Raw genomic sequence first — 23,049 nt, 5'->3', positions numbered from 1 at the left:
CCAGCCTTCCCATGGGTTCCAGTTTAGGAAGGATGCCCTGTTCAGACCACAAGCTGTGCAGCATTACAGCTTTTGTACATGCTTCGGGAGGGAGCACAGAGGTCAAGCACTCTTTAAGAAGGATCACAAAGGCATTTAGTCCACGATAAGCCTGTAATTCAATACCAATACTTTCTAATCAATACACTACTTCACAGCAGTTGCTGACAGAGCTAAACTGATAGGATCTGCTCAGCTAACATACATTTAAACTTAAATAGAAACATTCATTGGAGTTTATTTTCGACACTGAATGAAGACTCACAGAGACAATGAACTGTAGCAGAAACAGTAGAAAAGATTACTGAAGAAAAGCACCACTAATATACTGAAAGATGTAAATAAAATTATCAATGCCACATAGATCTCAGTACATGAGACCTATATAATTCTGTTGCCTTGAAAGGCCAGTTTTTAATAATGACACAGACACGGTTAAGGGGATAAAAAGGGTTTTACTTTGGTATTTGGGATCTTAGGTGCATAACTTGATGGCAGAATGCACATCTGTGTACAGCACGGGTACAAGTTTTATAGATTTCAGGAATTAGTATATTTATCCAGGATTTTTTAATAAGAAACTTTACAAATGCAGTAATGTTTTTTTATTCTAATGAATTTTTTGCTTGGATGAGGCTAGAGCCTAGTTTACACAAGATGTTTTGGACAGAAGGCTTCACCTAAGGCTGGAGCCTCCGGTTTAAGATAGCACAGGGCACACTGATTCCTTCTTCAGGATGTTTGGTCTCTCTGCTTAGCAGAACTCCTAAATTAAGCTGGAATATCAAGCTTCAGGAATTACAAGCATGTGGGCTAAGGGGTACAGGAGGATGCATAGAGGGTACAGAAAGCGCAAAAAGGAAAAGAAAAAATCATCAGGCATCAATTCAACTATTTTCTCTTCCAGGTAATCACAGCATTATCTTCTTAAAGAGATAAAACAGCTGGAACAGTTCAGTGATGTAACTYTCCCACATTATGGGCTGTCTGGTTTAGCATCACAGTAGATACCATAATTATTTCCCACCTTAGAATAAGTATAGCTAATTCTTAGGACAGAAACAGAAATTGAGGAGTATGACAGGACGTAACCCCCCTCTCCCTCTCTCTAATCTGGCTGGCATGTGCAAGAGATAACCTAGGCTGGACCGAAGGACCCAGCAGGGAGTTATCACTGATGCCCGGAAGTCTGAGCACTCAACCAGGAATCAACATCTTGGTATGGAGGGTAGTTATGGAGAGGGATGAAAGAAAATTATAACGGTAACCAAAAGTCTCAGTTTTGCTCTATAAAAAATGTACAAAATTTCTGAAAGGCAGAAGCCTCTCACATACACACTGGAAGCGTGTGAAGGCCTCTCCTCAAGGTCTGGACGCAGGCTCTGAGTTACTTTTCCAGGGATTGAGGGAAAGGACTTCAGTGTATGCTCCCACCACCGATTGGATTGGTAAAATATACATAGAGTCCTAAGTTGTACTATTTCTTTGCTAGCTGAACTCACAGGTACCTTTATTGTGCGCTGCATTTTAAGCTTTATTTTAAGCTACATTTAAACTGTTGTACTTCGTTTACTGGTGGTTTATTTCTGTGTAGTATATAATTTGCCACAAACCCCTTACTCTGTTATTGTTTGTGTCTGACAAACAATAATTCATTTTGTATTAGACCTAATTGGCCATTATCAAAAGAACTAGTGAATGAGACTGGGTCCTGGGGTGCTGGTCGCCCTGATAAGCTAACTGCTGACTGCCAAAGGCCTAGGCAAAAAGCAGAAATCTATCTAAGCTCTCATCTCCATTTGTAACAAGGAGGTACTTTGTTAAACAGGATCCTAGACACCTAACTTGCAATGAAGGAAATATTGTTTCCTTATTTACTGGGCTGCAACATACTGAAAAAACATTATCTAATAATGCCATCACAGTTATCTATGATACCACCTCATAGGGGCCCTCAGCATGGCTCTAAAACAGCATAAACCTGAAACTGTTGAGACATGAAAAAACACTGTTTTATCATAGACTCCCTATGTATTACCCTGATGAGCAGAGAAGCAACTATGAAGTTTCCTGCTCCACTTCTGGTTTTGGTTCCAGGTGCAAAATTGTAAAAGCAGCAAGAAAAAAAATTTAGAAAACCCACAGCACTAAACATAACAACAGTAATACTGTGTTAAGGGTTGTATTTTTCCCAAGTCTATTGACAAGATCTTAGGAGTCAAAATATCCAAAGGATACTCAGTTATCCTGCCATTGAAGGATATTCTTGTTTTGTATAATTTTTTTTCTTTATGAAAGTGTATCAACTTATGCATCCACTTAGGATATTAGCAGTCTTGGAAAAAAAAATATACTGGTTACTGATAAAAAATTAGACTATCCACCTATGCGTTTGAAAAGTAAAGTTGAAATAAAACTGAAATAGATGCTATGGCATGACATACTGCTGTCAAGAAGACCTTTTATGTGACTATATGAAAGGTTATTTTAATTTATAATGAGACTTGAACATTTTCTCTTTTCCTTCCCAATCCTCCCAAGCTCTAATAAGTGCTGCTGACAGCATTTGGCAGAACAATTTCAGTGCTTTGACCTGAAACCAGCAAGAAAAATCTCAAACACATCATTAAAAAGTTAAGTGAGATAAAATACCAGTCCTCTAAAATACAGGGAAAACCCTAGGCCAAAAATTTTAAGATGAAAAAGCTACTTCCACAAAAATCTCTGTTCTTCATGTCTGCACCTAAATAGCCTGATGACAGCGTTTTATGTTTTTTAAATCAATTTCCAATCGACAGTCACCAAAGACTAGCACCATCCATATAAACACATTATAGCTGAAGTAGAAGTTGCCTCTGTTTACTTGTCACTGTGACCAAACCCACTTAGTTATTTTCTAAAAGCTGCTTACATGTACAGAAAATATTATACACAAGATCAGAGGCTAAAACTCATGACTCATATTTTTCCTTGGTAAAATTCTTGCAAATATCCTAGAATTCTGCACTTAAATAGTCTGGACTACAGACAAACAACAAATAGCTTTCAGATCTCCTCACTGTCAAACACACCACCAATCTCTCAGTATACAGAGTCCATACAGAGTACAAGTTAGTTGATTTTCAGAAGGTATTTTAAAACAGTTCTTTCCTGAAATCAGAAACCAGAGCATACATACACCTATGCCATGCACACGTCCCAACAGAAAGTATTCAGGACTTTGCTGGAGCACCCTATCTATAATCTCATGTTATTTTAGTCGAGGGAGCACCAAAGTTTACAAACTGTTGCCCACTCTGTCCTGCAGAATCCAAGAGGACCTGTTTATCTTCCCAGTACTATCTGTTCCTAGATACCTTCTTTCCCCAGTGATGCTTCTGGGACAGTTGTGACATTTTGTTTACATCCCCCACTTCCCTTCCAAATTTTCTTTGAATTCCACTTTACACTTTACTTAATATGTACATTTTGTCAAGAACCTTTCCAATAATCAGCAATAATAAAAATGTATTCACATAGATTGGCCGGAAATATAAGAAAGCCAATGAAAATACAAAATTCAGAAGCCAAGAAAGGAAACAAAAATAAATAAAAATCAATTTCCTAGCACTATATCAGAGATTATAAAAGGAAAAAAAAATGAGAAAGAAGTTATGAGAAGTGTAGTCAAACAACATATAATCAAATGAAGTAGTATCTATTTTCTCTCTACTACTTCACTGACCATCGATCATGTAACCAAGATGAAAATCCAAGTGCTCTAAAGGGATCTGTATGAAGGGAAAATTAAGGCATCCACTGCTCACACAAGTATCTCTGATTTTAGATGATCACAGAACTTAAGGCTCTCTATTAAAAAACCCTCATATCTACGCAAGAGTGCATTATGACAACTCAATCAACTTAAAAAGAGAAGATATTTATATTACAACTACATGTTGCCTCCTAAGTATAACAGTTTTTTTCCTGACTAGAATGTAAAACCAGACCTTTAAAGCTTTTTAAAAAGGAGTGCATTCATACAACCATACCTATTTCCACGTAGCGGTTTGGAAGGTCACGCATTTCACTGGCATGCCGTTCTTTAACTGAGCAAATCTAGGAAGCAGAGATTTGGATTATTACAATGAAGAAACTGTAATTCCTAAAAGATACTAACTTTGCCTCAATAAGAAATGCAATTTCTGGGAATTCTTGGACGTGTGTTTCTCGATTTTGAAAAACACAAGTTGTGAAACAGTGATCATACATCACTAAAGAAAACCACATAGCAAAGTTGTGGCTGTAGTTCTCAGCCTTACAAATATGCTGGGAAAGAAGAGGCCTACATAAGGGAATTGTGAAAATAGCTGTCCACTATGTTTTCTTCATAGAAGCATTTACAATGACTTTGGTTTTGGTGTCTCTTCTCACTTTGCATCTCATTACCTTTTAAGGTACCTTATTCACTAAGTTTGCTGTTGCTACTCCCAGTTACAGAGAATATGTACACATAAAGAAATGGAAATAACCAAATGTTGTGAAGTACACGTAAATAGAAAGAGGAAGACAGATGTCAAACTTAGCACGAATCTCCTCATTTATAAAACTCTAAGCTTAATGCTCCAAAAGCTTTTTACACGTCACCTACCTCACTTTACCCTCCCATTCCATCTATTCCTATCAAACACTTTTAATTTCCCACTGTGCAGTGATGCAGCAGTTATTTGAAAACAGCTAACAGGCTTGTAACAAACTGATTTCAGGTGCCGGTCTGAGCAAATTGTAATCAGCCTGCACCACAGAAGTTTAAAATGCCAGTTTCCTGCTGAAAGATAACAAAACTCCAAGCAGTCTGTCCTCCCACCCACCCATTTTTTTTTCCATGGCTGACCAAAATAATGCAGCTGCTTAAACAGTTGCAACCTCCTCAGCCTCCAAAGCAACCCCCTCCAAAAATACCTCATGATAAGTTGTTCTTCCTTAATGCTGAACAAAAGAAATTAATTCAACAGCACACTAAAAACTTTCAAAAGAGGAAATCTCTCCTAGGCACAGAGAAGCTAAATGTCCCTGAGGATTACATTGACTGCATGCTCTCACACAGAGATCTGTCTGACCACTGGGTGCCTATCACTTCTCCTCCTCATGAGGGTCAGCCCAATGACATTTCCAAGGCAGCAGAAATTCTGAACACTAGTCAAACCAAATTCTACTTTTTGATTGTCTTTGCTTTTCAGAAAAAAATCACATTTGTCTGTGATAACAGCAAGCATTTATTATGGAGACAGGTAATTGCACCTTTACTGAATTTCCCCAGCCAATAATCAGCGTTAAATTATCCTTCCAGCAAAGGCTGCAGGGGTACATATCTGGGCGAAGGCTTATGTCATCTCGAGGCACATTGGTAATTCTTTGCTTGGAGATCATGTCAAGTATCTTCACACCCTGAAAGTTTAAAAACAAGAGAACTTTTTTCAGTATGAAAACCCCGTATAACCATGGATGTGACAAAAGGAGTATAGGGATCAAAGTAATTGAGATATTTTAAATTCACACGCCAAATGAAAAGACATAGTAAGTGAATGAGTGACAGACTAGCATTTCCAGTCCTGAACCAGTTCAGCCTATTGGGCTGGTGCTGCTTCTGGAGAAATAGAAAGAATTCCATCTTTTTCACAACAGCCCCTGCAGAGACACAGAAATTTCCATCTTGGAAAAAAGAAAGCAACAGCTCATTAAGACAAATGAATTCAATCTCAAGATATGCATTTCTACACTTACATTACAACAAAAAAGCAAGCATATTTAAACAAAGCTTGGTTTTGTATGCTGTGATTTTTTTACTCCCTCCTCAGGAAACCACCTAAACTAACAGAAYAAAAAGTTAAAACCCAGGTAGATTAAAGTTGTTCGAGAGACAGAGGAAAAAAAGAACCATAAATCAGTTTTTTCCATGTCATTTAGACAAGGTAAGATATAACCTTTTCAATAGCAAAATGGAGATAAATTTCATGTTAAGTAATGACTTGGTAATCTGAAGCGGAAGTCTCTAAAATAAAATGTTTTAGTAGGGACTTCTGCTCACTGAGCTTAGAGAACAACCCTTAGAATAATAGAAAAGAGGATGGAAAAGACCTTTGTAAAGGTCATCATCCATGATGCCACGCCATGTTAGGATTTTTCTAGTGGCAAAGCTGCTTTAAAAGATTGCCCRCCTATTTCTGTTCCTGACACTGCAAGTTTCTATGTCCCCAGCTGTACAATACACAGATTCAACTGTTTGAAAGTCATGAGGGTAATGCTCTAAGCCAGGTTCTGCCTTTTTTTTTTTAATAATCACAAGAAACCGTAAGTCGTTTGAGGGTGAGTAAAGGGTTGGTTTTTTTTTTCAGTGATCTTTGTCACTGAAGAACTGTGAGCATGGAACACACTTCAACTGGCATCTCATCAGCTAGCACACATCAAGGTTTCAAAAACAAACAACTTACATGTAGCATCTGCAACATACAGAGCCCAGATTTCTAGGTAACATAAAGAAGGAGCTAATGCTTAGTGTTTTATAAGCTCATCTGATAAAATTTTTAAATTTGCTTGAATTTCAATTTTATAAAGTTGTGTTTTATAAATCTTACTACTTCATCTTCAAGGATGATTTTCAGTGATCCATATAAAAATCTTCTGTTTTTCTATACGGCAGCAAATCTTACATGGGATAGAGTGCCTTTCAAACCAACAGTGCAGGATCCTCTTCAGTTGTAAGTGTTGAGAGACCGTTGTTTTAATATAATAAGTTTTACAGAAAAGTAAGTTATTTAGAGTTATAGTATCGTGCTGTTTGCTCAGATTTACTTGCTTATCATGAGTAGCTGGATTTTTGAAGTCTTAAGCTGTAAACTGTGAATTTACACCTAGATATGCTTTTGGCTGGTAATTAATTTTCTTCACAGTAGCTGGTACAATGCTGAATTAAGGATTTAATATAAGAATAATGTTGATGACTCACTGATGTTTTAGTTGCTGCTATGTAATGTCCCATGTTCTGCCCATGAGCAAGTGCACAGGAAGTGAGCAAGGAGTCAGAAGGGGCACCCACTGTCTCTTTGGAGCTGCCCACTATGAAAGGACTCCAGTCCTTGCAGTTAAAGACTGGGGTGGTCTGTATGTGAGTCCTTGAATGGTATGAGAATGCTTGAGCAGTGGCTTCTCTCTCAGGTGATGCCATTTGTGTCATCAACTGAAAGGACTGCCAGAGTCAATTTCCTACCATGAAGAAGCTCAAACCTGTGCAAATGACTGTCCAGCAGCCAAATGCCTCTAAGGATTTGGTCCTCAGATATCTCAGTTTGTAAAATTTGCACTGCTGGCCATGGAGGAAGAAGAGGGCATAGCAGCAAACATGTGTTACCTAAGCATCTGAAAAGCAGAATTAGACCTTGCCTAAATAATCTCAGACTATCCAATCCCTTAACAGTCTCATAGAGTGTGCCCCATCCCCCCCCAAAAAAAACTTAATACAAACTAGATAGCCATGCATAAACAATAAGAAGCAAGGCTTTGATGTTTTTCTCTCATTAAAAAAAAAAGTGTAACACCAAACCTTGCTAGAGAATGGAGTTAAAAAAGTTAAAGGGGAAGAGAAAGGGCAATAACCAAATATATTAATCTTTTGGAGGGCAAGTGTAATTTCATTTTTCCTTGAAAGATAGGCCCTGACCATGTTTTTTTTTTTGTCTCTGACAGATGGGTCTTAACGTTTTATTAGTATTCTGTGTTCTGATGTGGCACAGTATCTCTACGGGTAGCTCTCGTCAACTATCCTATTCATCCCCAGCAGACACCTAGAATATGTATTTTAATGGTACGGCTCTGAAAATAACAAAACCTTCAAAAAACTTAATGTTATGTCAATCAAGCCTTCAATTAAGTTCTCTTTCTAACAGAGTTGTTAAAGGAAAGCAATAAACAAAGGTCCACATTTAACAATTTCATATCAAACTGGTTTTGAAAGACAGAAAAGAACAATTGCTTTAAAATATCTTAATAAATGCTGTGCTTTAAGATGGAAAAACAGTTGAAGAAAAAAAAAAATGTGTTTCAGAAGTAATTTCACGACATTTAAAAAATACTTTGAAATGTAGGCGTCACACACTTAAAAACATACCCCTCACTCCTGATTCAAAACATAGAGCTTGACCCATCAATTAGATACACAGTGATAGGTGAAATGCAACACTCAGAATGATTGCAATGGTTTCCTATAAAATTACCCTTAGAACAAAAACGGCCTATTTCTCCAGAGTCTAACTTTTTCTAGTGGCCTAAGAAAATGAGAAATTATTACGATATTTTTTTTATAATCTGAAAAATTGAACACGTACATAACAATGTCATTTCACTACAAATTACAAAATCCAAAAAGTTTTTTTTTTTTTCAGGCAGTGGAGATGTACTATTATTTATATAGAGAAGAATTACATTGGTATTTCTTCCTCGATTTGCTTCAATAAATTGCACTAGTCAAAATTCTAATTAAAAGTAAGAGTACAATAGTGACCACCATAGTGGTATGTAAAGCTATTTTCCTAATTTCTTCAAACTGGCGATCATATAGGAGAACACTGACTAACCAGCAAGAAACACCAGAATAAATTTCTACAAAGAAATGACATATAAACCACTATCCTTCAATGCCTTTTATACCCAATTTTACAAAAGCACAGTCTTCCAAGTGAATATTTTGGCAATTAAGATTGAAAAATTTCCAATAACCGATTTAAAACCTATTTCTGTTCATGTAATGGAGGTGAAAAATACTTACCATATTATTGGCCCAAGCAATTAAGTGTCCTCTCCATTTCACATTTCTTATATTTCCTTCCCCTTCATGTAAAACCGAAGGCTTCCATCTGTTCATCCAGCCTCTCTCATATAAAAGCAACTACGGAGAAATGTAACAATAAATATTTCTGTGACACAGTGCTGTATGCAAACACTGGAGTTATTTTCTCCTCATTATTCCTTACTCTGTTTGAATTTAAGCTTAATGAAAAATACACACCTATCACAAACCAAAAGCAAATATAATCAAACATTTTGATATAGGACATACACATCAAGCATCTTGAATATTACAGAACTCCAGTTAAATTTTAATAATGTTAATAAGAAGGCCTTTCATCAAGTTTCTCCAAGGAACAGTAAGTATAATTATTTACCTTTTAAAGATAAAGAAATGAAGGCATTTCAGAACCTAAGCCTACAGCACTAGTGACAACACTTCAGAAAGTTGGTAAAGAAACCAGGTCACCTCACATCTATCCATCAATCTCATTAGAGGCTCCTTCCCTCCAAAAAAAACAGGTAGCCCAAGAAAATTATCAAAGGTCCCCAAACCTGTGACCTTTTGCTTGGCTCCACGTGGAACTACACAGCTTTCTACAGGGGTCTAGAGATGCTGTGTTTTAGTCCCACCCATGCAAACTGCACTGTACCACAAGAGCCGCTGATTGTAAAACTTGTGTGACTGGTCATCTCAGGTTCTTCAAATAAGGAAAGTATTTTAGAATACCTAAATGCATGGAAGATGCTATAACATGCTTTGCAGCAGCAAAGAAAATCCAACTACATGCAGAATGTCTGCAAAGAAAGACAGTCCATACTGGTTGGTTGGAGCATGATGATAAATAATGCCAAGGTTGCAGGTTTGATCCCTTTATGGGCCATTCACTTAAGAGTCGGACTTGATGATCCTTGTGGGTGATCCTGATGGTCCTTCCAACTTAGAATATTCTGTGATTCTGTATGTCCCAGAAAGTTATTCTAGGATTACATGGAATCACTGTGAGAGATGCAAAGTGCAGCACCTGGAGGGATACCTAAGAAAAAAGCTGAAGCATCTACACAGATCATAACCTAAGGTACCAGTCCTCCCAACTTCTGCATGAGTACATCCACATACAAACATATGCACAACCTGAACCTCACACTGGAAGGTGTGAAATAGCTGCCTGTAAGGATTTCCACCATGCTAAAAGCCAAATGGAGTATGCCCGTTGCTAGTATTTCCTATCCAAGATCCAGCTGTATGCACTATTTAATATACAGTTTCCTGCCGCTTGTGTTTGGGCAAGTATGTCAAATGTTAGGACACTACTTGTTTAAAATATGATCTTTTAGCAAAATATGAGATTTCAATGGAAATTATCAGACTGTCTCTCTATCCTAAAACCACGAGATGGCACCAGAAGACAAATATTTTCTCCGAGAGTTTAAAGCAACCACTAGGTAGGGTAATCTATCGAGAAATTTTTGTGTGAAGTGCACTGCAGACATCAAACTTCTAATTCAATCTAAGTGACTTGGTGTTCTTTACATAGGTCACATGAAGGGCCATCTTTTAGACATCATAGATTTTTTTCCCCGCACATGAAAAGGCTACTGAATAATTCTCACACAAGATGCTATTTTACATCTACCAGGGCAAGCCAGTGAGAGCTGAATAAAATCTATGCCCATAAGGCAGTGCAATAGAAAGGGATTTCCATTAGAAAACTAGATGCTAAGCACAGGAACAGCCCTCAGCCCAAATGAATGATCTCCACTCAGATGTTAAAGATTAAAATTAAAAGATTAAAGATTAAAAATGAAATGCTGTGCTGATCAGGACTTGAAAATCACTTTTTTCCTAGTTAACAAACATTTTAGGAGAAGAACTGTTGCTTGGATGCTTCTTTTAATACCATCCAATAAAGATAGCAAAATCGATGGTATTTGCATTGAGATTTACTGGACAAAGCTGCAGAAAATGATGTGCATGATGTGAAAGGTTACAACTGGCAGATGTCAGTTATATTAATTGAACTTGGAATCTTTTCTGCTGCTTGTGACTGAATAGTGATTTAAATTAATTCATTACACTCAAGCAAGAGCAAACTTGGTATAACACGTTGCATCTTTTTTTTATTGTCAATGGTTTGTGAACATCATGCTGTTTCATGACTCTGAGTAACAAACTGCAAAGAAAAGTGATCTGAGAAAGAACTAGTGAAGAGAGAAGGTATTTGAAAAATCCTGCTTCACTCTATGCTCAACTCCTAAGCACATGCTGTCTTGGTTTGAAAGACAGGTGTTTGCCAATGAAGGCAGGGACCCCGCTTGGAGTGGTGGATATGACCCCCCTTCCTTCCGAATTATTATAGTTTTGAAAATCACGGACTTTCAGGCAACAATATGGGTAAAAGGGAATAACAGTTTTTACTAATATGTATAACGAGGTGAAACAAGTAACAACGATAGCAACAACCAGCCCAGTCCCAAACCCAGTGAGATAGCCTCACACACAGACACACCCTCCCGTTTGGTGCAGTTACAGTCACAGTTGGCAGGGGTTGCTGTTGGCTCCCAGCCAGGCAGGGCGGGTGCAGTGATTCCCTGGCAGCTGCAGGGGGCGCTGTGGTGCGGGTCCCAGCTGGTTCAGATCTCCCAGTGGCCACAAACCGGAGAAGAAGTTCCTCTGCAAATTCACAGCGGAAAAGCCAATCTCGCTGCTCCTCTGGACAGCAAGAAACCCCAGAACGGCCGGATGAGCAAAGAGACGAGCAGAATCCTGCGGCTGTAAGACGGGATGCAGCAGAACTCAACCACTGCAGCTGGAATCTCAGGGGTCCCCTGGGCAAGGCACAGGGGCAGAAGATCACAGTGTAGGAAGCAGAAACCAACGAGCGGAGATGCTGGGCTCTGCAGAAAAGAGCAGGCGAGCTCTCCCATGCAGGTAGCAGGTTGACCTTCCTCCTCTGAGCCAAGCARGGCAGTAAGTTAAGTCACCCCCGCCTCACACACAAACACCCCCTCCCCGAGCCCAAAACTCCCGTGAGAACTTGCCTCTCTCCAAAGAGAGGAAAAAAAAAAAAAACCAAAAACCCAAAAACTGCCAGGCAGCAGGAGTGCTCAGGAAGATCCTTCGGGTGGGGCGTAGGTCTTATTGTCTTTACCAGTTGCCCAGCCATCAAAAGGATGACCTGGCAATCAGTGTATCCCAGCAACAAAATGGGAAACAGAAATTGCCCAAGAAAGGAAACAAAAGGAGAAACCTTAACCCACAACACATGCTTAATTGAATTTTCTGACCAAGGCAGTAGAAGACAATGGGCTGGTGTCAGCTATAATAAGGATGGAAAGTGAATCTGAATCACTGAATTCCCTGTTTAAGATCAGCAGATGGAATAGGTCCAACACTGAGGCCAAAGGACACTTAACATGGTGGATTCAAAATAAATATCTGTAATCTCAAAATGTGCTATTGTAGCCCGCTGATCCCGACGCAGGAAAGACACACGAGAAGCAGGTCCAGTTTCTTCTTTATTAGTCTTCTGGTTCAGCTCTTTTAGCTATAGAGAATCAGCTCTTTCTTCTGTAGTGAATTCAGCTCTCTCACTCTACTRGCTACTAGCATGCTTTTTTATACACTTTCTTATCTCCTGGCTTCCCAAGTACACCAATCACACAGGTCCCAGCTAGAAGACACAGCCGGGCACTCTCCAATGTCCATGTAGCATGTTCTAGTCTGTGACTGGTAAAAAGTTTCATCTGTCCAATCCCGTCCATCTCTGTGTCAGGTGCGTCATCCAGATCAAGTCTGCGCTGTTTTGTCCATGTCTGAGTCCAGGCTGTTTTCAAGCCCAACCCCCACACATAGCTCTAAAACAGCGAAGGCCACGGCAACGTGCTAAACTAATTTATCTTCAATGCTATTATCTGCCTGCTATTGATATACATATTGTGATTTATTTGTTATTTCTTAGACAAATGACATGGGGAAATTGAATTTTTGAATCCAGAACTGTTTTGGAACTGTTTTCTACTGAAGGCACCTCTCTCAAAATGAGCAGAATAATTTCTTTCTTGGTCTTCCTTTCTGTCTCCACATTGAAATGTTTGCCATACCAGAAAGTAATTTAAAACTTCAAAAGAATACATGTAAGAAAAAAATTCACAGTTTCTGGAGGAGTTCTTCCTACCACCTCCCTCTTTTCTTGGTAGGGGAAAAATACTTTAGGACTTTTTTTGCCATAAATCCTGTATTATCATAGTCAGCATTCACAGTGCTTGTATTTCAACAGCAGCCAAAATCCCACTTTGTTTCCTTCTCTGCAACAGAGTTTGATGTTTTCCCCATTTATCATTTGCTCTCATAAAACTTTCTAGTCCTTTGTTACCAACAATACAATTGTGCTTAGAACACTCTTACAAGCACACACCACAACTTGACAATACAGCTAAAATAAAATAAACTTTGACTTCAATGTCCCCACCCACACTGCTTCCTAGTACATTGCAATCTTCTATYGGCTCACTAATTATTTTATAAGCAAGTATTCTTAACTGCTTATGATTGTCCACTAGATCATTATGAAAAATGACACACTGACATGTATGAGGCAAGAGGGGTGAGAACAAGAGGCAAGAGAATTCATCAGAACACTTTTTGGTTTTAAAAATGATTTTGGTTTTAAAAATATTTCTCTTGGATTAGTGAATACAACTCTCCATATCTTTCACTAACAGTTGATTAACCTACAGCAAAAAGAGCTTGTAACTCTATTTTAGAGTTCATTCACTAAAGAAAATAGATGAGTGCTGGAATTTAATGGAGCCTGTCATGCAATTAGCATTAACACTGATTACATGTAATCCCAGTCTTTAAACTACGTACAGGAATTCCCAATCCTCTGAACAAAAAGCAGAATGATTGCAGCTTTGGTAGTATCAACATGGTGAAGTAATGCAATTTGATTTATTCTCACTCCCACTACTAGCTTCAAAATACTGATATAAAAGATGTCTGTTCCCACAGAAATTTTAAAGGAAATAGGCTTTTACTGATGCACAGCATCATTACTTTGTTCCAACACAGCACTGTGTAAAGATTTGAAGAAGTTTCTTGAAAGAAAGGCTTAAGACTCCAATTTGTAACTAAAACACCATTTTTCCTTTCCTTACTGCAGAACTGGATTAGTTTTTATTTCACAAAATCAAAATTAGGAAGAAGTCACCATAATTTCCTTGTCCTTTTCTTTGTCTAAGTGTGAAGATGAGCCTACCTGTGGCATTTGTCCTGTGTTTTGACACCTTGGTCACAACTTTCACCTCAGCTCAGCAAGATCACAAAAACTTAAAATGCTACTTCCATGGTTACAAGTGATCTCTACAGCTATTTACTGTTTTCAGCATAAAACCTATTTACTGTTTTCAGCATAAAACCAATATTTACAGGCACATCCGAGATTAACAGATACCATAGAGTAACATAGAACAGCATGCTGCATGAAGACTTACTGTTTCATAGTATATCCCGAGGAAAACATATAGCAACAATGAAAAATTATAATTTCTATTTGAAACAGATGATGGACTAGATGAGCTCAAACAAGGCAGAGAATAATGAAAGCCTCAAGCTTTCCACTGAAGATGAGCTTTTAAGATTTCATCATAACATGTTGTCTAAAGAGCTGGGGTGTGAAGAACAGAGAGGAGGGTAGAAAGTGCAGTCAAGGGAAATCAAGCAAGGAGGCAGAGGCAGACAGCAGCACTGGGAGGTATGCGATAGCAACAGTGAAAGATGAAACAGGAGCTGCTGCTGTAGCTCATGGACAGAGAAACTAGAAATGTTGAGATATTTAATACAAATAAGTGCCATAGGACTTTTACTAGGCTTCACTTTTAATATCCTCTACTGCCACAATTCTAGCAGTTGCCTATTCACAAAGAGCTACAGAGTCACCCTTGAAAAGCAAGTCCAATGGTCTTGCAGGCAGAGACACATTCCATTACTAAGATCCTCTTTGCTTGCCACCTCAGACAATGAAAAATGAGTTCTACATAGACATTTGCAAAACACACAACTATAGATTACATGCACACAGGACTATGATCCATTTACTTTACACAATCCGAATTTATTACAGCACAAGAAGAATGTTTTAACATCAAAGAAGAAATGCATGTCTAAATATCCATAAAGAAGAAATGTAAGCAAAAAAAGTATGCTTATTAAGCAAACAGGACATACTACATATCAAAGTTTCATCTGCTTAATAATATGGGATACATCTGGGCATTATACATTGTAGAAAGCAAATTGCAGTCCCATATTACTGTGGTTTGCTTGCTGATGGAGTTTGTTTCCTACTTATGGTAAACTATCCAATACATAGACAGAACTTGCCATAGTATTTAGGTTTTTTTCACTTAAATCAGACCTTTGAGTGTTTACTGACTGACATTTTATAGCTTACAAAGCAATCTGGCTCTCTTGTCTGGGGCTCATATACCCAACATAATGCCAAACAGCTGACTATCTGCTTTCTAAAAAATGGATTGTGCTGCAAACAGCATCTTGACGATATAATAATTTGTCAAAGTAGTCAGTTATTATGAAGTACATATCACAGAGTTCAGAGGTAAGGTCATCTACTTATACACCATGCAAAGTGCATCTCCTGACACAAAAATGCAAAAAATTAAAAAAAAAACACCTGAGACATTCATTGGTAGACTTGACTTTAACACACAAATTTCACTACCCCTAACAGCAATCACAGATTCCCAAGAATGCTATTTTTCTTCCCATTTGTGTTCGCCATCACCAGCCTTTCTCTGTGTATGTTGTTGCTCCACCTGGAGTGGAAAGAAATTTAGATTGCCTTGTTTTGCATCTCAGGCAGGAGTTACCATGGGTCCAGGCCAGAATTTTGACTATGAAATAGGGTATTTTTCTGTTTTAAATGAAAATTTGCCCCAGGTTACATGAAGTTCTCCCTGCTTTTATAACAGACAAAAAAAAAAGAGTCTAATGTTTAAACACAAGCATTGATATGATTAAATATTAATTCTGGGAGGATAAATGGGACAAACATGATCAGACACACCTGTATTTGAAAACCAGTTCTTAGTTTTATTATCATCATATATATATATATATATATATACATATATATATATATATATATATGAAAATCATAACTATATTATGTAGATATAGACACAGATAGATACATAGAGATGAGACTGTTGACAGTCACAGGGTAAATCTGCAGATTTATTTCTGTTCTCTAGCCCTCAAAATATTTCATATTGGATATGCAAATCAATACTTATTATAAAAAAATGTATGTCTTAGGCAACTGAGGACACTCAGTCCTTTCTAATAGAGAATATTCCACTCCTCTACTTTTGCTTCATTTGTGCTAGGTCCCCACTACCATGCTAGGTAGAGAAGCCTCAAAAACCCCCTTCATTAGCACACTTTCAGCAGTGACTCAATCACTTCAGAACACTCACTCTCCTAGGATACTTGCTACAAAACCTTTGTGTCTAGTTACTGATGTTAACAGGGATGATGCCTCTGCCAAGAAGGAACCTCAAGCTGTCCTGCTCTCCTAAGTTATCTTTACATAAGATGCAGTAGCTAATACCTTGACTTTGGAACAGAAATAACCATCAGTCTCTTTTCTCTGTTAGTTCCCTCTCTTTAATCCTCATGATATAATAGATACTTGGACTCCCCAGTAATGTTCATTAGTTGACATATTGGGAAAGACCAGCACTCTACCAGTTAAATCAAGAACACTTTGTTTTCAGCTTTACCACCTTCATTTAGTTGGCTTTTACCCTGTTATTTTTTGAGATTAGACCCTTTTTTAAAAGGTAGAAGGTTATGGCCTTCAATAGCACAGTATTTGTCTTTTCCCTTAATCTGAAGCTCTATTGTCTGCTCTGGAGAGAAATCCCCTGTTATTTACAATATACAGTATTATTATTTCAGGGTTTCCATCATCTGCCAAATCAGCACAATGGTGCTGTGGTTAATTGCAGAGATGAGGAGGGGAATAGGGAAGCACCTCGTTTCAGTATGGTACCTATTGCTTCTCACTGAAATAGTGTCAATGTTTCCAGAGTACCTGTCTTATTTCTTGGCACAGATAATATTCATTCTCTAAAAATGGGGTGAAATAAGCTTTTCCAACCCAAAACAAAAGGCAATGATATCATATCAAGCTTAATGGAAAATCTTTACTTTTAAAAATTAGTGCTTTAGTTAGCAAACCATTTAAATTGGTTAATTAGTTCAAAATACACTTTAGAGAAAAGCTTCTCTTAAAGAACTTGTGTTCATGTCTACTTAAGCAATGTTAAGCAACAGTATAAACATATATGCACATATAAACAGTATAAACATATATGCACAGTAGAGTTAAGCTTACAACAAGCCACAATGATAAAAACAGATACCCTAGGGAGCACTGCTCTTAAGTCTGCTTTGGGTCACAGATTCTAAGATGTAGCAAATCTCAGAGTTACACAGCAATTCACCCAAATTCCAGACATCCACCTGTGCTGGAAACTGAGGACCTGCACAGCATCCCTGAAGGACATCACTAGGGTTTTTTCCCTCCTTCTGTTACTTGAGCATTTCCAGGATGCCCTGCAGTGAATCTTTGAACTACAAAGTGCATTTTTTACAATTTTTATATTTTATGAAGAATGGTATATTTCTAAAAAAAATAAAGGAGAAGCAAACAATTAAAGAAACACACTCAATTTTAAAAATTCTTATATACATTATGTCACCATTCCCAGAAAGCAAAAGATAGACCCAGCAAGCCTTTGGATTAGGAGTTCACATGATAAATACTACATTTTTTTAATGAACCTTGGGCAAGGAGCATAGCATGAGAATGTTAAAGATAGCTTTTCTCTTGAGTTTGATCCAAAATGAGGATACTCTTACTGCTATCCTTGTGTTGGTGTGGTTGAGGACAACAGCAGCCCCCCACCAATGCCAGCTATCAAGGATGAACTCACTGTATCCATGCAACGGCTAAAAGTGCAGAGACCTCAGGAGCCACAGGAGGACCTGTCCCCCTCTGTGAAGGAGGTCACCCAAGCGCACAATCTCCAGACATGGGGAGAGAGGTGAGGTCCACAGCTTGAGGCTGTGTGCTTGCTTCTCCTCACTCTTGCATTCAGCTCTCTGTTGCCTGCTGTGTCCATACCACTCTTTGTTTTTATAGTTAAGGAGAACATAGTAAATGTTCCTGAAATTTCAAAAAGCATTTTGTTGTTCTTCTTACAAAAGTACAATGCTCCTTTTGGAGGAAAGGAGAGAAGGTGAAAGGTTTCTACCACAAGGCTAGAGGTTTTATTTGTTGGCTTTCTATACCAATAAAATCAAATTACAAGTGTCAAAGGACATTTGTTTCAATGCTAAATACCTTATGGTAAGATGTCAATTAAAGTTTTTCTGAGGAGGAAACTTCCTCAGCAGAGTATGAATGTATTAAGAATGAGTATACCATTCCCCAGAGGACAGAATATAAAACAACCTGTCAAGTAATCAAAGATAACCAAAGACAATGTGTTAACTCCCTGATGTTTTTTCTGTTCAGCATCAGGTGAATGCAAGATCTTTTACCACCTGACGGAGCCCTATTCTATTAATTCCTTGCTTCTCCCTTCCCATGCCCCTTTTATCAGGACTAAAAAGCTTCACAAACTAGTGGCTGACACAGACACACTGACTGAGCATTATTATAAGGACAACACCAACTTCTACCAGCCAGAAAAAGCTGTCAAGCATACATGCCACTTAAATAAATAAAGCACAGCTATGCTTTGAAACATACTGAACTGTTAATGAAAACTAAGTTGTATCAGCACTAGAAGTCTGTAGTTCTTACATGCTGGTAAGGAGTGCAATGGCATTTGGTTGATGCATCTGTGAGGATTGTTCATCCTTAATTTGTAAGAGGAGGCAACAGAAAATTCCATGATTTCAAGAAACTGTTCAAATAAAACTTTTCATATTTTGACTGCAAATGTGCAATGTGATATAAGATACTTGTAGGACCTATAAACAGGTGCAATCTGGAAGTCAGAATTGTATCACTAATAAGACACTTAATGCACATTTAAAACACCAGCTGATCCAAACAAAAGACTACCTAGAGGTGTAAGTGCTTAGAATGGTGTGAGCTCTATTACACCAAGAACTACCCTTAGTTCATTTTTTAAAAAAGCAATAGAACTCCTCAACATGGACAAGAGCTGATGAAGATACTTGGGTTTATTTCCTAAAAATAACAGCCCAAACAAACGAACAAAACCCTACCCCAAAAAGCCATCCACAGGTAAAGCATAAGAAAAATCCTAAACACCAGGATCAACATGCTTTGAAAACATCAGTATTAATCAGTCTAACTTCTGCTCCCACTTCAACAAATTAAAGTGAAGAAAATCGGCCTAGGAAATATAAACGATGTTTTATTTCAGGCTATGGCGACAGAATGGTATTTCTACTCTGAAACCCAAATTGCTGCAATGTTTTTAACATAAAAAATACACTTTGTCTCCCCCTAAAATCACTCTTAATTAACAATACTTTGGAAGGCAATGCGTAAAGAGAGGGGAAAGCAGAAGTCTTTGCTCTAGGTGTTAGAAGTCACATACATAGCCTTGTGAGGTATTTCAAAAGGCTAGCCAAAGTTTATTATGACTGCTTGCCAAAGTTCATTATGATTCCTTACCTTTTTTCCTCCTGTTACAAATTGCTTGAAGTGGGATCTTACAAACTGTGGATGAACAGCAACAATCTGGAGTAGGTGGAGGAAAGAGGAAAGAGAGGATTGTGGTTTAAGTAACAGTTTACATGAAGCACCACATCACTTCTTTAAACTAGATAACCCTTTGCCAGTTTTCAAGCGTTACCGCTGAGTTCGTTCTCTGAAGTCAAGCCTAATTGTTTCAAACATTTGTTTATTTTTCCTAGTAGAGAAGAAAATTCCTCCTTGCAGTATGACAAGTGTGACACTGAGGGTCACGTAACAATGAATAGCCACTTTTCCATATAGCAGGCAGCAGAATTAGGACCAAACAGAACAGGACTGCTGTGAGCAAGAGTCACCCCAATTACATTTGGTCTGGGGCTTGTCTAAAGGGCACCTCAGCCCTATCAGAGGACAACATTGTGTAGCATCTTAAATGGTCTCTTTGCCATACATGTTATGTGTCAAGTGTGGAGACCCAGCTGTAAGAGCCATAAAGGCCCTAGGAGGCACCTGAGTCACATCTGGCATGTGTGCAAACTTAATGACCTCATTCCTTTCCCCCCCACCCTAAAGAGGCCACGCAGCAAAATGCAAACACTTGCCCACAACACCTTTTCTCCTGCAAGAAACCACTAGATTTTCCCATATGTCTCCTAGAGATCCTTTTACAACAGCCAGGCAGACACACTTCTCTGAAGCAGAGTTAAACTCAAGTTTCCCCTTTGGATACAGTATATCAACATCACTGCCTGCTGCCTTATTCTGAGGCAGGTTTAATAAATATGAACTGGTTGCAAAATACTGACCTCATATTTGGCAGAACMCTCAGAATTTGTATCACAAATCTACCAAGAAAGGAATATGTTGAGATGGGTAACAGCTGAAACAGGACAATTTCTCTTTCACTTTGCCTTTTGCATTTGAAAAATTCAGTAATAATTCTTACAAAATCAAAATTGCCTTTCTTCTTACCGAACCAAATAAAAAACTTTTATATTGAGAGAGAAAACTATTTTCTAGTGACTTGAATAACATTGTAAGGAAGTGGCATTCCTTTTTCTCATTTAAATTGAATGTGACCTTTCTGTTATTAAATGCAACACCACCACCACAATTACTAAAGATTAAAACAAGCACTTACTTTAATAGGACAGTCAAATGTTTCATGAAACTCTTCTGCTGAATATAGTCCAAACACTTGCACCTGAAAAAGTATATTGAAAAACCGAAAGTATTTACCTAATTTACACTGAACAATTAACACTGGAAAAAAACCTAACAACTAGAAGATTAATTTGAAAGCTAACAGTTACATCTTTTTTTCTAAATGAAAAGAAGACACATTAACAATTCAGAACTACTTGATACAGTTTTGTCTTCTACTGTGGCGTATTTCTAATATTTGCAGCAGTGCAGAATTTCTTTTGTGAATCTTTTTTTTCTATTTTTTTTGTTACAAACACAGTAAAAACTATAAACACCCTTTGCTTTAGGCTGATCAAATCTGTTTAACAGATAGCAAGCTAACTATGGTAAGAGCAACACAATAACATTCAGGAGAAAATAAATTAAAAATCCTTCCTTCCTGAGAAAGAATGGTAGGATTTTTTTCCCTCCAAGCAGTATAGGGTTTACATATTAAAACAAAGCAAAACCAGCCTGAAATCCAAGTTCCATATATTTCTAGGCATCCTCTCCTCCTCCCAAGATCTACTTTGTTTTATTCCATGATCATTGAAAATGTCTTTCTCTGAAGATTCCGCCCTTCTCATTTATGTCGAGGTATCAGCACATTCATGATATGACTACAGAATAAGTTCTTTAAAGATTTTTTTAAATACAACCTTCTTTTGGACTTGTCTCTTCATTCAATACACAATACTCCCTTTCCTAATTCTCAGATGTGACACTTGACAATCAGTTCCTGCAGAACTTAGGAGTAAAACAGGGCTGAAGACTTATGGCCAGGAATTAGTAACTGATTTACTAACCATCATTTCCACAAAGAATAATAACTGGTTTGCCTTTTCATTACATTTTTAAGAGGTTTCCATCCTCTGTCAGAAGTTGTTGAAACAAAATCATCCCAGCCAGATGGACACCACTGGAAGAAGGGAGCAAAAAGAGCATCCCATGGAATGATCATTGAAGAAACAGCATCTGACAGAAAATCTACTTAAGAAGGCTCTCAGACAAGCTCTCATTATTTTCTGGATTTTTTTCTGGAAAAGGTAGTCCCTTCAGTAACTACTGCTCTGCATGTGCAACAGGTTGGACTCAAAACCTTAACCTTATTTCTTTCTTCTCATCATGATTCCTTCAGGGGGAAAAATAAAAAAAAATAGTAACGGAAAAATATAAATCCCTTTAGAGAAAGAGCTAAAGAATAAAGTCAACAAATACCAGTAATGGATCACAAAAAAGTGAGTCTTAATGGCTCTAGAAAGATGAGTTCAGAGGACAAGAACCCACAAGATTCCTGCAGACAGTAAAGAAGACACAGTAAAAACATTAAACTTCAGGTAAACTACAAGGTGAACTAAGCCATCAGCAAGGAATGAGAACATCCTCAGAGTGTCTCAAAGTTCAGCAGTCTCAGTGAAGTTACAAAACATCTCAAACCACCTCATTTTCCTTTCAAGCTTGTCTCCCAGATACATCTCCTAAGCAGCATTATCAGCTCAGTCCATTACTCACTAGCAAATATACTGCCTCTAACAACATGCTTTAAAAATACTCTGGCATGCACTGTTGTAGGACTGAGCTACTGCTCCAAAGGATTAGAAAAATCAGTATTTGGAGATTGTGAATTGTATCACAAAGCTGTGACTATGTAAGCCAACCACAGGGTTGTATTTGAATTGGACCTGGCTGTAAGCCTAGAAAACCTTTGGGCTGATGTCTAGAGGATTTTGTTTTCTGGCTTTTTGTTTTTATCAATTGGCACATCATATTCAATACAACAGCCTACACAAAATAAGAAACAGAGGAAAGAGAAAATAAGGCAGAGAAAAGAAAGGAGGAGGAAAAAGAAAATACATAATTAAAGCATAACTGCGAATTCTGTGAAAGCAAGAATCTTCAAAAATTACAGCCCTCTCACATTAAAAGTAATGAATAAAAATTAGCAACAGTGCCTTAAATATTTTCCTAATGCTTTACTGAACATGGCAATATGATATTTCTTTCACAGTATGAAAACAAAATTGAGTGAGCTAAAAGGAAAAACAACTCCGTATAAAATTCATGTTGTGATGTTTACTCTAGGGACATAATCTAACACTGTATTACTTCTTAATGTCGTATATTCTTCAGAAAGAAAGCGATTCATATGTTATTACAAACCTATATTGGATTTATACTATTTCTACTTTCCACACTGTCTTGGGTTGATTTTGTGCCAATCCTGTATTCCTATATTCCT

The 23,049-nt window shown here is 37.7% G+C and overlaps 1 protein-coding gene across 4 annotated transcripts in view; it reads right to left on the bottom strand.

Annotated features, from left to right (window-relative positions):
- Positions 1 to 23,049, bottom strand: part of VPS41 (VPS41 subunit of HOPS complex) — a 131,106-nt gene that overhangs the window by 39,984 nt on the left and 68,073 nt on the right. For all 4 annotated transcript variants that reach the window (XM_057371376.1, XM_057371377.1, XM_057371374.1 and 1 more), the window contains 5 exons: positions 20,767 to 20,829; positions 19,605 to 19,670; positions 8,840 to 8,959; positions 5,320 to 5,466; positions 4,071 to 4,137 (listed from right to left, as the gene is read on the bottom strand). In XM_057371376.1, the coding sequence (XP_057227359.1) occupies positions 4,071 to 4,137; positions 5,320 to 5,466; positions 8,840 to 8,959; positions 19,605 to 19,670; positions 20,767 to 20,829 (463 nt within the window). The remainder of the gene's footprint in view (positions 1 to 4,070; positions 4,138 to 5,319; positions 5,467 to 8,839; positions 8,960 to 19,604; positions 19,671 to 20,766; positions 20,830 to 23,049) is intronic.

The sequence above is a fragment of the Malurus melanocephalus genome, unplaced genomic scaffold (genome assembly GCF_030028575.1).
Source record: "Malurus melanocephalus ecotype Western Australia unplaced genomic scaffold, MMel_1.1 scaffold_145, whole genome shotgun sequence".
Classification (NCBI taxonomy): domain Eukaryota; kingdom Metazoa; phylum Chordata; class Aves; order Passeriformes; family Maluridae; genus Malurus; species Malurus melanocephalus.
This window is presented reverse-complemented; position numbering and strand designations above follow the sequence as displayed.